Source organism: Diplotaxodon limnothrissa, linkage group LG4 (genome assembly GCF_057381915.1).
Source record: "Diplotaxodon limnothrissa isolate DT_005_m linkage group LG4, D_limnothrissa_male_GT1.1, whole genome shotgun sequence".
In the NCBI taxonomy this organism is placed as follows: domain Eukaryota; kingdom Metazoa; phylum Chordata; class Actinopteri; order Cichliformes; family Cichlidae; genus Diplotaxodon; species Diplotaxodon limnothrissa.
The window spans coordinates 8767440-8780603 of NC_140599.1; the positions used below are offsets into that span (position 1 = coordinate 8767440).

Genomic DNA, 13164 nt, shown 5'->3' on the forward strand with positions numbered 1-13164 from the left:
GACCAAAAGATAGCGTACAAAAAACGTACGGAAGATGAAAAGTAGAAGAACAATACTGTGGATGCTTAATCAGCATTAATCCAGCTATGGAGCACATATGTTTTCTAAGCCAGCGGTCCCCAACCTTTTTTGTGCCACGGACCGGTTTATGCCCGACAATATTTTCACGGACCGGCCTTTAAGGTGTCGCGGATAAATACAACAAAATAAAACTAGTACTGGTACCGAAAAAAAGAAAATTTATTCATAACACACGTGAAAAGACCCAGGAAAACCGAGTAAACGATAACAAAATAACGCTGAAAACCGATAAAAACTATACATTTCACACCTGAGCCTTAACTCTCGCGGCCCGGTACCAAACGACTCACGGACCGGTACCGGTCCGAGGCCTGGGGGTTGGGGACCGCTGTTCTAAGCTGTTAACTGGTTAGTGAGCTAAATGTTCCTGTTTGTATACACCATAACCTAAATCCCACCGTATATTGACTGAACTGAATATCATGACACATTTCCTTAAATGTAAACTCAGTGTGCTTCCCAAAGTGGCACAGTTATCATGTGCAGGCCTGTGGAAATGGTTTTGAGTCTGTTTTTGAGACACAGTAGTAATTGATCTGAGGTCAGCAGGCAGCTTGTTCCAAATAATAGGACCAGAGTAACTGAAGCGCTCTCAGCAGATTTAGATCTGATTCTGGGAACAAGTGAAGGATCAGCACCTGCTGACCTGAGAGGTCTCATTGGGTTATAGACACTGAGAGCTTTTTGAAGAAGTAAGGATTTCATTTATTTATAATCCTCTATTGGAGACTCGTTTGATGCTTCTGTTTAACTAATGTCATTATTATTACTAAATATTAGTGATAAAAGGCTTTAACAAGACGCTCTTAGAAAGATGTAGCACATTTTGGGGTCAACTTGAAAGAAAGGAAGATGTGAAATGTAGGTCGGTGAGGTCAGAGGTCAAAGGTGACATGATATTTTGTAACATTTCCTAAATGTTCCCAATACAATACAAAGGCAGCAGCAAACTTATGAAAGTTTGACCTTATTTGACCTTGAAGAAGAGGTCAGAGGTCCAGTGTAGGTTCCCTGTGTGCCTGTATGTTGTCAATACAAACAATCACAATAAGAAGCATAGTTTTAAATAACTATATAGCATTACTATGTGTGCTTGTCAGCCTAAATAGGAGTCTAGCACAAAAGCCACCAGGAGCCAATCATTGTAACTGGTGAGTACCCGGGACACTAATCAAATATTGAATTGTGTTGGCAGGTGGGGACTGTGCCACCCTGCTAAAGAACATCGGGGCTCTGCCCGTGGAAATGGCACGCATGTACTTTGCAGAGACAGTCCTAGCGCTGGAGTACTTACACAACTATGGCATTGTGCACCGTGACCTCAAACCTGACAAGTAAGATGGAGCTAGTTTCTGTCACACAGGGGCAAAGAGAGCAAGCGCCAATTATTTGCTAAGATGTATAAATAAGGTTTAGACTGCTCAAATGTAACTTTTGTCTTTCTGTTCTCAGCCTCCTAATTACCTCAATGGGCCACATCAAACTGACTGACTTTGGCCTGTCGAAGATGGGTCTGATGAGCCTGACCACCAACTTGTATGAAGGACACATAGAGAAGGATACTCGAGAATTTTTGGATAAACAGGTATGACCAAAGCGAAGTCAGATACACAGCCATTTACTCAGATCTTAATTTGTTTAAATAAAGTCTGACAAAACATCTGAATTTTACAAATTAATAAAACTCTCTGCTATATTAAAACTAAGTATCGAGCGAATGTGAGTCAATTTAAATTAATTGTACTGTACACATCAGGACAACTGTGTGTGTGTGTGTGTTTTATTTTATCAGCATTAAAGTGTAGACTACAGTATGATCCAAGCAAAGTTTCACCATCAAATTTCCTTTGAATGCTACACTTCCATTGTGTGGCAGGTGTATCTGACAAATATGGCACAGTTGGTACAACAGTAGACCAGCCTTTCCTTGGTTATAATAATTTCTCTTTCAGGAAAGGCTTATATTTCCAGGGCTTTTATTCAGCACTCGCTTTGAATTTAAGCCTCATTATTTCACGTGCATTCATCACGTCGACCACATATGTGTTAGGATTCAGTGCATGCCCATCTGCACATGAAAAAACACCCACCGGGGCTTTCATCTTGTCTTGGCATCTTTGAGGTGATGGCTTGGCTAAGCATAAATATGCATGCTCCCCACATGCTGTGTGTTTCTCGCTCTGTGACGACTGTAGGAGCGACTGTACGGTTGTAAATGATGAATACACGATTCAGTTAGATGTGAAAGAAATGTTATTAGCAGCAAAAATGCACACGCCTGTAAGGATGAGTGGGTCCCAAGTAATTCACAAAAATCGGAGGTCATAAAATTTAAGAAACGACCGATTGCTGCTTTACTTTAAGGTGTGCGGAACTCCAGAGTATATCGCCCCAGAGGTTATTCTTCGTCAGGGTTATGGAAAGCCAGTGGACTGGTGGGCGATGGGCATCATCCTGTATGAGTTCCTGGTGGGCTGCGTGCCTTTTTTTGGAGACACTCCAGAGGAGCTGTTTGGACAGGTCATTACAGGTGAGAGATCAAAGTATCTCAGTAGAAATAGCATCATTGGACACCGAGCGCAGCTGATAAGTAAAACAAACTGTTAGTCATGTACCATCCACCATAATCTCTCTCTCTCTCTGTCGGCTTGTTTCTGGTAGATGACATAGTGTGGCCAGAAGGAGATGAGGCTCTTCCTGTTGATGCCCAGCACCTGATCTCCTCTCTTCTGCAGACAAATCCGCTGGTTCGATTGGGCACAGGTCAGTCTCCTACAGCAGAGCTTCTGGCTTCTCCAGGATTCAGATGAAATCGTGTAGTGATTCCTCACCACCTGAAGTTATTTTCTATGTGCATTCATTTAAATTTGAATCAGACTTGACGCAGATTTATGCATCACAGATATTTTATGGTTCCAATATTTTTGCACTATTCTAACCATATTTGTTTACTCTCAGCTGTGGTAATAATTGATTTTTCCGCTCAGACCTCTCTGCTAGTTTTCATTCACTCTTTAGTCCAGTGTATGGTGTAATGCTTACATGTGGAAATGATGTAGGCTCACCAGCCACTTCATTTGGTACACCTGTTCAACTCCCACTTAAAACATCTAATCAGCCAATCACATGGCAGCAACTTAGTGCATTTAGGCATATAGACATGGTTAAGGTAACCTGCTTAAGTTCAAACTGAGCAAACTGAACATCTCTATGGTTTACAGCAAATGCTCTAAAAAGAGAAAATATCCAATGAGCAGCAGTTCTCTGGGTGAAAATGTCTTGCTGATGTCAGAGGAGAATGGCCAGACTGTTTTGAGCTGATAGGAAGGAAAAGGTAACTCAAATTTTTACAATCAAGATATACAGAAAGGCATATCTGAATGGACAACATGTCGAACCACCAGCAGCCAAGACCACACCGGGTGTCACTCATGTCAGCTTAATAACAGGAAACTGATGACTGGAACAGGAAACCGGACAATAGAAGATTTGAAAAAACGTTGCCTGATGTAATGAGTCTCGATTTCTACTGCACAATGAGATGGTGGGATCAGAATTTGGCATAAACAGCATGAAAGCATGTACCCATCCTGCCTTTTACCAACAATTCAGGCTGGTTATGGTGTTTCTTGGCCCACTAGAGACACTATTTTAAAACAGTGCTAATTGAGCATTGTTTAAAATCCTCAGCCTACCTATTGCTGCTGACCATGTCCATCCCTTTATAACCACAGTCTACCCTTCACCAGTCATCTTCTGATGGCTGCTTCGAGCAGGATAACAGACCATGTCACAAACTTCAAATCATCTCAAATTAGTTTCTTGAAGTTGACAATGAGTTCAGTGTAACCACATGGCTTCCTCAGTCACCAGATCTTAATCCAACAGAGCCCTTTTTGGATGTGGTGGAACAGAAAGTCTAAAAATCTGCAGCAACTGTGTTATGCTGTCATGTGAACATGGAGAAAAATCTCCAAGGGATGTTTCCACCACCTTGTTGAATCTATGTCACAATAAATTAAGGCGGTTCAGAAGGCCAAAGGAGTCCAATTCAGTACTAGCAAGGTGTTGCTAATAAAGTGGCATGTATATTTATTTACATTTGAAGATACACTTGGGAACCTTCCCTGAACAATTCTGTAGCAGTGTGCTTGAATAGTTTGCTTCTATCCCACTGCACACTTTCTGAGCTACTTTTGTTTTACATCTCGTTCTCCTTTGATTTTTAGCTGCAACATTATTCTGCAAAGATTAAGATTAACTTTTCTGAGAAAATGCACAAATTTGAATGATTCCTGATGTATTTGAATCCTAAAATAGAAATGCCGCAGCCTGATGTGAAATCTTGCAGTCTTCTGTGGTCCACTCAAACTTTTAGTCACAGTTCCAGTTGGCCCACCAAACTGAGATTTTTTGTGTTTTCTTCTTTGTGTTTTCACAGTCTCATTGTGGTTTCCTGATGATTTCATTGTCTAGGCTGACTTCCTGTTAACAGCTTTCCTTTATACCATCTAATAAACCTTACTGTACTGGTCTGTTTTCTCAGCAGTGAAACAAGACACTGTATATGCTTTTGTCTCTATCCAGGACTTTTATTTGTAGTTCAGTTGTTTTTTTGTGGGTTTTTTTACTGTGCTGTATTAGTACTTTCATCTAAGAAATGCATATGAATACTTCTTCCACCACTGCACATCCCTCTTGGGTACACCTAACCCTGACTGGGGCTCGCTGACCTAGAACAATAACTGTCATCGTGCGCGCTGGCTTACGGGTTCAGTTTACCCAAATAAGTCAGCTTCATTCAGGGTAGAAATGCCTCCACATGCTTGAGGGCTGCTATTACTACCTGTCTGTCATCGCGCTCCCTCATTCTCTCTTTTTACATCCACCTCCTTTCCTTTGCTCTGCCCCGAAGGTGGTGCTTTTGAAGTGAAGCAGCACTCATTCTTCACTGAGGTGGACTGGAACAGCCTGCTGAGACAGAAGGCAGAGTTCATCCCTCATCTAGAGTCAGAGGAAGACACCAGTTATTTCGACAGTAAGTTCCCCTTTGGGAATGAAGGAATGGTATTGAAGAGAATGAATTCCAGCACAGATCCTTTAAACCTTAGGAATTTCTTATTCTTGGAAACAGGTCAAGGTCTTTAACTCTCCCATGTAAATGTTAGCATAAAGCACATTCAGTCAGCAGTGGCTGACTGAATGTACATTACTTCTCACCCCCAGCTCGTTCAGAGCGCTATCACCACGTGCATTCATACGATGAAGACGATACCAATGACGACGAGCCCGTGGAGATTCATCGCTTCTCGTCATGTTCCCCTCGCTTCAGTAAGGTCAGGACCTAAACTTTTATTTTTCTGTCAGCGTTTATTCATCAGTCTACATTCAAATCAATCAAAAGAACCCAAATATTTACTGTTATGCTGCACCGATGTGAAGGTATACAGCAGTATGGAGCATCTGTCTCAGCTGGAGCATAAACCCCATGGCGTGACTCTACGGGAGCACAAGGTCCCCAGGGAGGATCGCTTAGCCAAGAGAGAAAGCCTGGGAAGTGTCACCCTTCGAGATAAGAGCTGGAGGACTGGCTCACCGGAGATGTGAGTAAAAGCACAGTTAATAAAAAAAGTGCTATCTGTGTTTCCGTTTGTTTTTGATCTTCTACCTGGGTTCATTGGCATTGAAAGTTTATTTCAGAATATAATTGTCTTTGGTTTTCAGGAAGCGTTTATCCTGCTCAGAGTCCTCCTTCACTGAGAGTGATTCCAGCCCTCCGTCTGGGGCACGGAGGCGCTTCTCTGCTCTTATGGATTCTTACCGATTGGCCTCCCCTCTGGAGTTGGACTCTGAGCTGCCTGTCCCGGGCAGACAACCTCCAGTGAAGGCCAGGGGAACGTCTCTGGAAGGAGCCATGAGTACCATCTCTTCTCAAGGCGACCTGAGGGCATTCCTTAAAGAAAGTAATGGCTTTGCAGCTGCCGGTAAGAAAAATGAGGAACCATCTCATGACTTGAACAATTTCATTTGTCACCCCAAAACATGAAAACATATATTTCCTATCACCTTTCATGTCTCTGCCTTATTACAGACAAACTGTTGAGACCTGCTGATGCATCACTGCCCCTGCCAAGCAGTGCTACCATTCTGGGGCTCCCAGACCCACAGGGGACTTGTGGGGCCACCACAGACCTGGTGCTGCGAAGAGTTCGCCACCAGCAGCTCTCGGAAGGAGAAAAACGCAGCTCAAGACCAGGAACTAAAGTTATCAAATCTGCCTCTGCCACTGCTCTGTCTGTCATCATTCCAGCAGGTAAAGGCATTTCTTTTACTGCATTAACAAAGACATTTTAAAAAATAGTGTTTAGAAATGAATCTTTTGTGCTTTCTCTCCTCAGTGGAACAACACGGTGCATCCCCTCTGGCGAGCCCCATGTCGCCCCGCTCCCTCTCGTCCAACCCTTCCTCTCGTGACTCATCCCCCAGCCGAGGCTACTCCCCGATGGTCAACATCCTGCATTCTCCCATTACCATCCACCGCTCTGGGAAGAAGTACGGCTTCACCCTCCGAGCTATCAGAGTCTACATGGGAGACAGCGATGTTTACAGCGTGCATCACATGGTCTGGGTGAGAGAGCAAAGCAAACAGGATGCAGAAATCTTGATTTCTCCCTTTAAAGCAATGCAGAAACAAATGTGATTATTACTATTTATTCGCATAGCGCCTTTAATGTGATTCTGCAGAACAGCCCATGCAGAGTACCATACAGTATCTGAAGGTAACTGGGCTAATATACTTAGTAGTCAAATCTGTGATGTTTTTTTGTTCCAATCACAGCATGTGGAAGATGGAGGTCCGGCTCAGGAGGCTGGACTTAGTGCTGGTGACCTCATCACTCATGTAAATGGAGAGTCAGTCCACGGTTTGGTCCATACAGAGGTAGTGGAGCTGATCCTGAAGGTAGGAGAGATCTATCCATCTAAAATAAAAACAATTTAAAAAACATCTATCTATATATTTATGTACTAATATAAATCATATAATTGTGCATCAACTGCAGAGTGGGAACAAGGTGACTATTACAACAACTCCTTTTGAAAACACCTCCATCAAAGTGGGTCCTGCCCGCAAGTCCAGCTATAAATGCAAGATGGCACGACGCATCAAGAGGACCGGAGCCAAGGACGGACAAGAGTGCGTCACTGCAGCATTCCAAGAAAACGTATCCCTCTGTCATTTAGATGATTTCACTCTAGTCATTCGGCTTTTTGTTCATCTTTCAGTAAGAAGCGCAGCTCCCTGTTCAGGAAAATTACCAAGCAGTCCAACCTGCTCCACACCAGCCGGAGCCTCTCGTCTTTAAATCGCTCCCTGTCGTCTGGAGACAGTCTCCCGGGCTCCCCCACCCACAGCCTCTCTGCCCGCTCGCCCACTCAGAGTTATCGTGGCGCTCTTGAATCCCCGCACCTGGGTTAGTATTTAAGGCGACCAGCACGTGTGCCTGTTATAATCTCGTTTAAAAGCAAAAAACAATTGGGGAGTAATGCGATGGAGGAAGATGCGTGTAATGTCTTGCCTGTGGAGTCCAGTGGGGAAGACTAAACATTAATCATTTCTCTATTAGTTATTGGGGAAGGAAATACTTTGAGTGTTTTTTGTTACTGACACTATATTTAGTTTAATTCATTTTTTGTGCTAGTTCACTAAAGCAGTTTCCTAATAATAATGAATTACAGTGGTCAAGTTAGAAGTAATGAATTCATTAACTAGCCTTTAAGCATCATTCTGAAACAGGATGTTTCTAATTTTAGAAATACCGCACAAATGACTAAAGGCTTAAAATACGCACTGAAGGACATATCTGGTCAAAAATGACTCCAATATTCACTGTGATATATAATCACAGTGTTACTGGAGGGCAGGGTAATGCCATAAAAGCATCTGGTAAGACATAATGTTTCTAAGATTAGGGCTGAGTACAATAATGTCATTTTATTTGAATTTAGAAGCAGGAAATTAGAGGTTGTGCAGGTCTTTAAGACATGCCTGTACTTTAACTAAACGATTTATATCATCTGGCTTAATGAATAGATAAAACTGGGTATAGAAATTAAAATGTATGGAGTGTTTTCTAGTAATATTGCCTAAGAGAAGCATATATAATGTTCAAAAGAAACTTTGTTTTGAGAAAAAAATAAGGTGAAAGAGCTGCGTTTAACATTGCAAGTATGTTTCATGTGTTTCATCACACTTATACTTTATATAATTTAGCCTACAACTCAAGACACATGAGTAGAAATACACACATATTCATTTTATTGTGTTGGGAAAAAAATATTCCAATATTCTTCTTTTTCCTCAGGTACATCATCCCAGAGCAGCTCCCCGGCCTCCAGCACCCCTAACTCACCTGCAACCACTCACCACATGAGACCCAGCTCCCTACATGGGCTGTCTCCCAAACTTCACCGGCAGTACCGCTCGGCTCGCTGCAAATCTGCTGGCAACATCCCATTGTCTCCCCTGGCTCACACCCCGTCCCCGACCACCTCCTCTCCTCCACCTCTCACTGGGCACACGGTAGGGAGCTCCAATACCACGCAGATGTTTCCTGCCAAGCTGCACTCCTCACCTCCTGTTGCCCGCCCACGTCCCAAGAGTGCGGAGCCACCCAGGTCCCCTTTGCTGCAGCGGGTGCAGTCTGCAGAGAAGCTAGGAGCACAGATTTTGCCTTCTTCATCATCATCATCGCCCTCTCCTCTGACAGGGGGGGTGTCATTACGCAAGCATAGCCTGGAGGTGACACACGGGGACTACAGGAGAGAGTCCTTCCACTGTGAGCACAGTCTACAAAGTCTGCTAGAGATGGAAGGAGAGAACGGACCCGCTCCCCCATCTCCTTCATCATCATCCTCCCCCTCTCCTCCTATGGGACGGGAGGTTGGAGGCCTAAAGCCTGTGAGACGTCTGGGAAGGCAGGAATCGCCACTCAGCCGTGACACACTCTTAACAGCAAGAGAGAAAGAAGTCCAAACCACAGAGTCTGAGCTTGCTGGGTCACAAACTGAGAGTGCAGCTTCTAAAGCAGAGTCTAAGATGAGCGTCGTTGACACATGTAAAACGTTACTTCCTGCTGAGGTTGCAAAGAGTCATGGATGTGGAACTGCAGTTGAAATCAAGTCCAGTGCTTCATCTTCAGAGGTTAAGCCTGGTTCTGGGATCAAAGCTCCAAGTTCAAGCCTTTCCGGTTCTGAGGCAGCAACTTTTAAGAGTAAACCCAGCGAAAAAATGTCTCCTTCAGGCACATCAAAGGGCCTGCTAAAGCAAGACTCCAAGCAGCAAAGTGCACAAACAGATAGTGGACCTGCAACAAAAGCTCAGGAGAAGACTGAGGAGAAGGCAAAAGGCCCTTTAGCTGCACACAAAGGGACCTTTCAGAAAGCACCTACAGAGCAGCTCAAGCAGCGTAAAGGTACAGACACGATAGAGAAAGGAGCAAGCTATAAAGCTAGTGATACCACCAAGCTCAAAGGACCTACACCTGTAATTCCAAACCAGGGTCAAGCCCACGCTGCAGCCAGATGCAAAGAGGAGAAGCCAACAAACAGAGGAGTCAAGGAGGAGAGGCAACACCTGGAGGTCCTGGAGGAGAACCCCATGTCGCCTCCCTCGAATGCAGCCTCACCCGCCTCGAGCAAGTCACGGCCCATGTCTCCAGGGGATAAAGCCAGCTTCGTTACCCAGCTCACAAGCGTGGCCAAAACAGTCCTCGGGCCTATGAAGGGGGGATCACAAGAGGGAGGCAAGGTAAAAGACATATCCAAGTCTGGCGAGGAGAAGCGGGGAAGCGCTGCAGGAAAAGGAGAAGCTTCGTCTGGCAGTCTCCGCCGGGGGGCTCAGACAGCAGCCAGCACTATCCAATCTGATAAAGGAAACATTCGCAGCTCTAAGCATCACTCGTGATAAGAGCTTCAGAGGGAGTGCGATTGTCCCATGCAATGCCTTTTTAACTGTAGCATCAAACTAACATATCATGAATTTACACGAAATGTAAATGGAGAGACATGCTGAAAAAAAGACCAAAAAAGATGACAGAACAAAGTTGCATCAGCTGACTCCTGCTGGAAAACATGTGCACATGGTGTCCTAATGTAGACCTGTGTATGTACTGTATGTTCATCACATTATGTTGTATATAGTACAAACAAATGCATATGTCTGAATGCATGTCTAACACTGTACATGGGAAATGAAAGAATATTTAAAAAAATTAAAATTATACAGCAGACCTTAAGGTAGAGAACACTGTGAACAACTTTTCAACTGAACACAGCCACATGCGCAGACAGGTCGGAGTCTGTTATCCTTGTATGGGGGTCCAGTAGTGCCAAAATTATGTTCACGTGTTTGCCGTGTGTGTCGATTTGACATGTGACTAAATATTTTTTATGTCGTTTCAAAGACTTAACTCGTAGCAGAAAGAAAAAACTGTGAAAGACAGAATTGATTTTTTAAATGCTCTTATGTAATAGCATTTTTATTGTGAGTCAGCTCCACAATATGTTGAAGATTACTTTCTGTTATGGATCTCGGGCTCTGGAACAATCTGTGTAAGGTCCTTCCAAACAGCTGATAATTTTAAATAACTTTTAGAGACCCAACAAATTGTGTTTGCTTTTAGTCAAATTTGAGGCGTTACATAGTTTTTGTCAAGTCTCCTGTGAAAAATTTCTTACTGCTTGTTTACTCGGTTGCTGTTTGTTTCTATTTGTGAATTTTGATCAATTTATTTTTTACACTTGGGTTTACATTTCATGTTATTTATTTATTTATTTTAAATTAATTTTGCCTTTCGTTTATGCTTTTCTTTTAATATTTAAACAGTTTTTAAACATCTCCTATTTCTTTGCTTTTAGAAACTCTTGGGTTTATTTTGCAGTTTGCTTTAGGTCATTATCCAGCTGCACCGTGAAGAGCTGTCTGATCAGTTTTGCAGTGTTTGTCTGAAACCGAGCAGAAAGCATGTTCCTGTACACTTCACTAAATGCATCCTGCTGCTTCTTTCAACGGTCACATCATCAATAAACACTAGTGCCTCAGTTCCACTGACAGCTAAACATGTCCATGCCATAACACTGCCTCCACCATGTTTGACGGATGATGCGGTGTGCTTCAGATCAGAAGCTGTTTCTCTTTTTCTCCTTATTTTCCTTTATTGATTATTCTGATCCTTCTGTATTTCATATTTGTAGGCTTTGACAACCTTCACAAAAGGGTTCCTAGAAAAGAAATCTGCAATCATTCACTTCACTTGTGTTTGAAAATGTCCCAAAAGCTTATGGAGCTAACTGTATGCTGGTTTCTACGTTTTGTATTTCTGCCCTGGACTGTTTCAAACATAACTTGACATGTTAAGCAGACATAAGCAGTGAGCATGTGAACATAATTTTGGCACACATGCCTCATTTAAATGGGCATTACATTACATCGGCTATATCATTTAGTTCAGTATGACACGAACTGTATTTTCTTTAGTCTTTAGTTACTAAAAGGGATCAGACACAGAAAGGTTTTTCATATGTCGTGCACTGGGGGGTCAAACAATCCTGAACTCTGGACCAAGATACTGGAATGGGGATCAGCTTGTTTGTTCCAGATGTGTTTAAGGGCTGGATTTTGAGACACTGGTGAGGTGATCTTGCACTGGGACGCTATGCAATGTGTTAATGATGTGAGTTTTTCTCTGTGTGTGTCCTCAATATTACATTTACATTGTGCTCTAGATGAGAAAAAATAAGGGGAAAGGGTTGCAATAAGTCAAGCATTTGGTTTAAATAGCTGTCTCTGCTAGTCATAGTGAAATGTGCAATTACATATTTTAACCTATTAAGTGAATATATAAGTGTGCTCAGAGTGTGGTATGGAGATAAAGTGGAGACAGAAGCGTAATGAAAGTACAACTTAGAGGAGATTTTGCGGTTTCACTCGCTCTTTGTTATTTATGCAGAAGTACAGTTTATAGTGTAATAGGTGTGAAGGAAAGTGCCAGTGTTTTCATTTAGGGATAATGTGATGTTTTTGTTGGTTTTTGTACTTAAATGTGTAACAATATGCAATCCAAAAGTGCCCAGTTCCATAAAACTGAGCATCCTCGTCAGTGAAACCGTAGTAGGTTGTACACAGGAGTAGATCTGTCAAGAGGATTTTAGTGTTAAGGTGATGTTTATTGTTGTGTGTTCAAGTGATCTTGATAGATTCTGGACTCCAGGTCCAAGACCTGGTTTAGACTGCCACCTTGTGGATGAACTAACTTGACACCAGAGGACCTGAGGTACACAAAAAAACTAGTGAACATTTAATGAGCAGTCTATCTTCTGCCTGTGGATCTTTCTAACCCACACATTATAGTTCTGATTGATTAATGATGAACATCTTTGAATCAGATTTATATGACGTTTAGATGTTTAGACATTAAACAGTGGTGGTTTATGTGTGATGTGAGGAAAAAAATGCACTTTATGTTGTGTCAAACTTTTTATTTTTTCTTATATTTTTTTCTATTTGTTGTATTTAGTAACTTTGTATTTATTTCAAATTCTGATTTACTACTAATATTAGTTCATGTTCTGACGCTGATTACGTTTAGAATGAGAAATTTACCAAATCTATGTGGCTAGCCCATCCTGTGCAGTTTTGACTAGTCTTTCTGTTAAGTCGGAAGCTGTGATGTTGCTGTCACATCTATTTTTGTCCAAGTGTTAGGCGTGTTTATGAGAACTTTGCTTTCTCAGACTATTGTTGTCCATTACATTGTTACATACCTAATAGCCACTGTCGTAAAAAAAACAATGCAAAAACAAACAAACTAAAAATAAAATAAAAAAGCCTATAGTGCAGAATAAAATGCAAAAAATACTTCCTTTGTCTCACTTTTTGAGTCTAACATGAACGTCCGCCCTGAGAGTCGGGTCTCACTGTTATTGGTCCTCCGTTGGCCAATCACAGGAGTGACAACACGTGACCTGTATAAACAGGAAGTGAGCGCAACTTCACTTGACTGCTGCTGTTCGAAGACCGAGCAA

At 42.4% G+C, this 13164-nt stretch overlaps 1 protein-coding gene across 1 annotated transcript in view; it reads left to right on the top strand.

Moving 5' to 3' along the window:
* The window catches only part of LOC146633218 (microtubule-associated serine/threonine-protein kinase 1-like), a 34478-nt gene extending 24433 nt beyond the window's left edge, over window positions 1-10045 (top strand). Inside the window, exons 13-26 of the mRNA XM_085352917.1 lie at window positions 1277-1415; window positions 1534-1666; window positions 2446-2611; window positions 2743-2844; window positions 4997-5119; window positions 5308-5417; window positions 5524-5684; window positions 5806-6065; window positions 6173-6394; window positions 6480-6709; window positions 6920-7042; window positions 7143-7276; window positions 7366-7553; window positions 8445-10045. Of these exons, the coding sequence (XP_085209043.1) occupies window positions 1277-1415; window positions 1534-1666; window positions 2446-2611; window positions 2743-2844; window positions 4997-5119; window positions 5308-5417; window positions 5524-5684; window positions 5806-6065; window positions 6173-6394; window positions 6480-6709; window positions 6920-7042; window positions 7143-7276; window positions 7366-7553; window positions 8445-10045 (3692 nt within the window). The remainder of the gene's footprint in view (window positions 1-1276; window positions 1416-1533; window positions 1667-2445; window positions 2612-2742; window positions 2845-4996; window positions 5120-5307; window positions 5418-5523; window positions 5685-5805; window positions 6066-6172; window positions 6395-6479; window positions 6710-6919; window positions 7043-7142; window positions 7277-7365; window positions 7554-8444) is intronic.
* Window positions 10046-13164: the final 3119 nt, after the last annotated feature.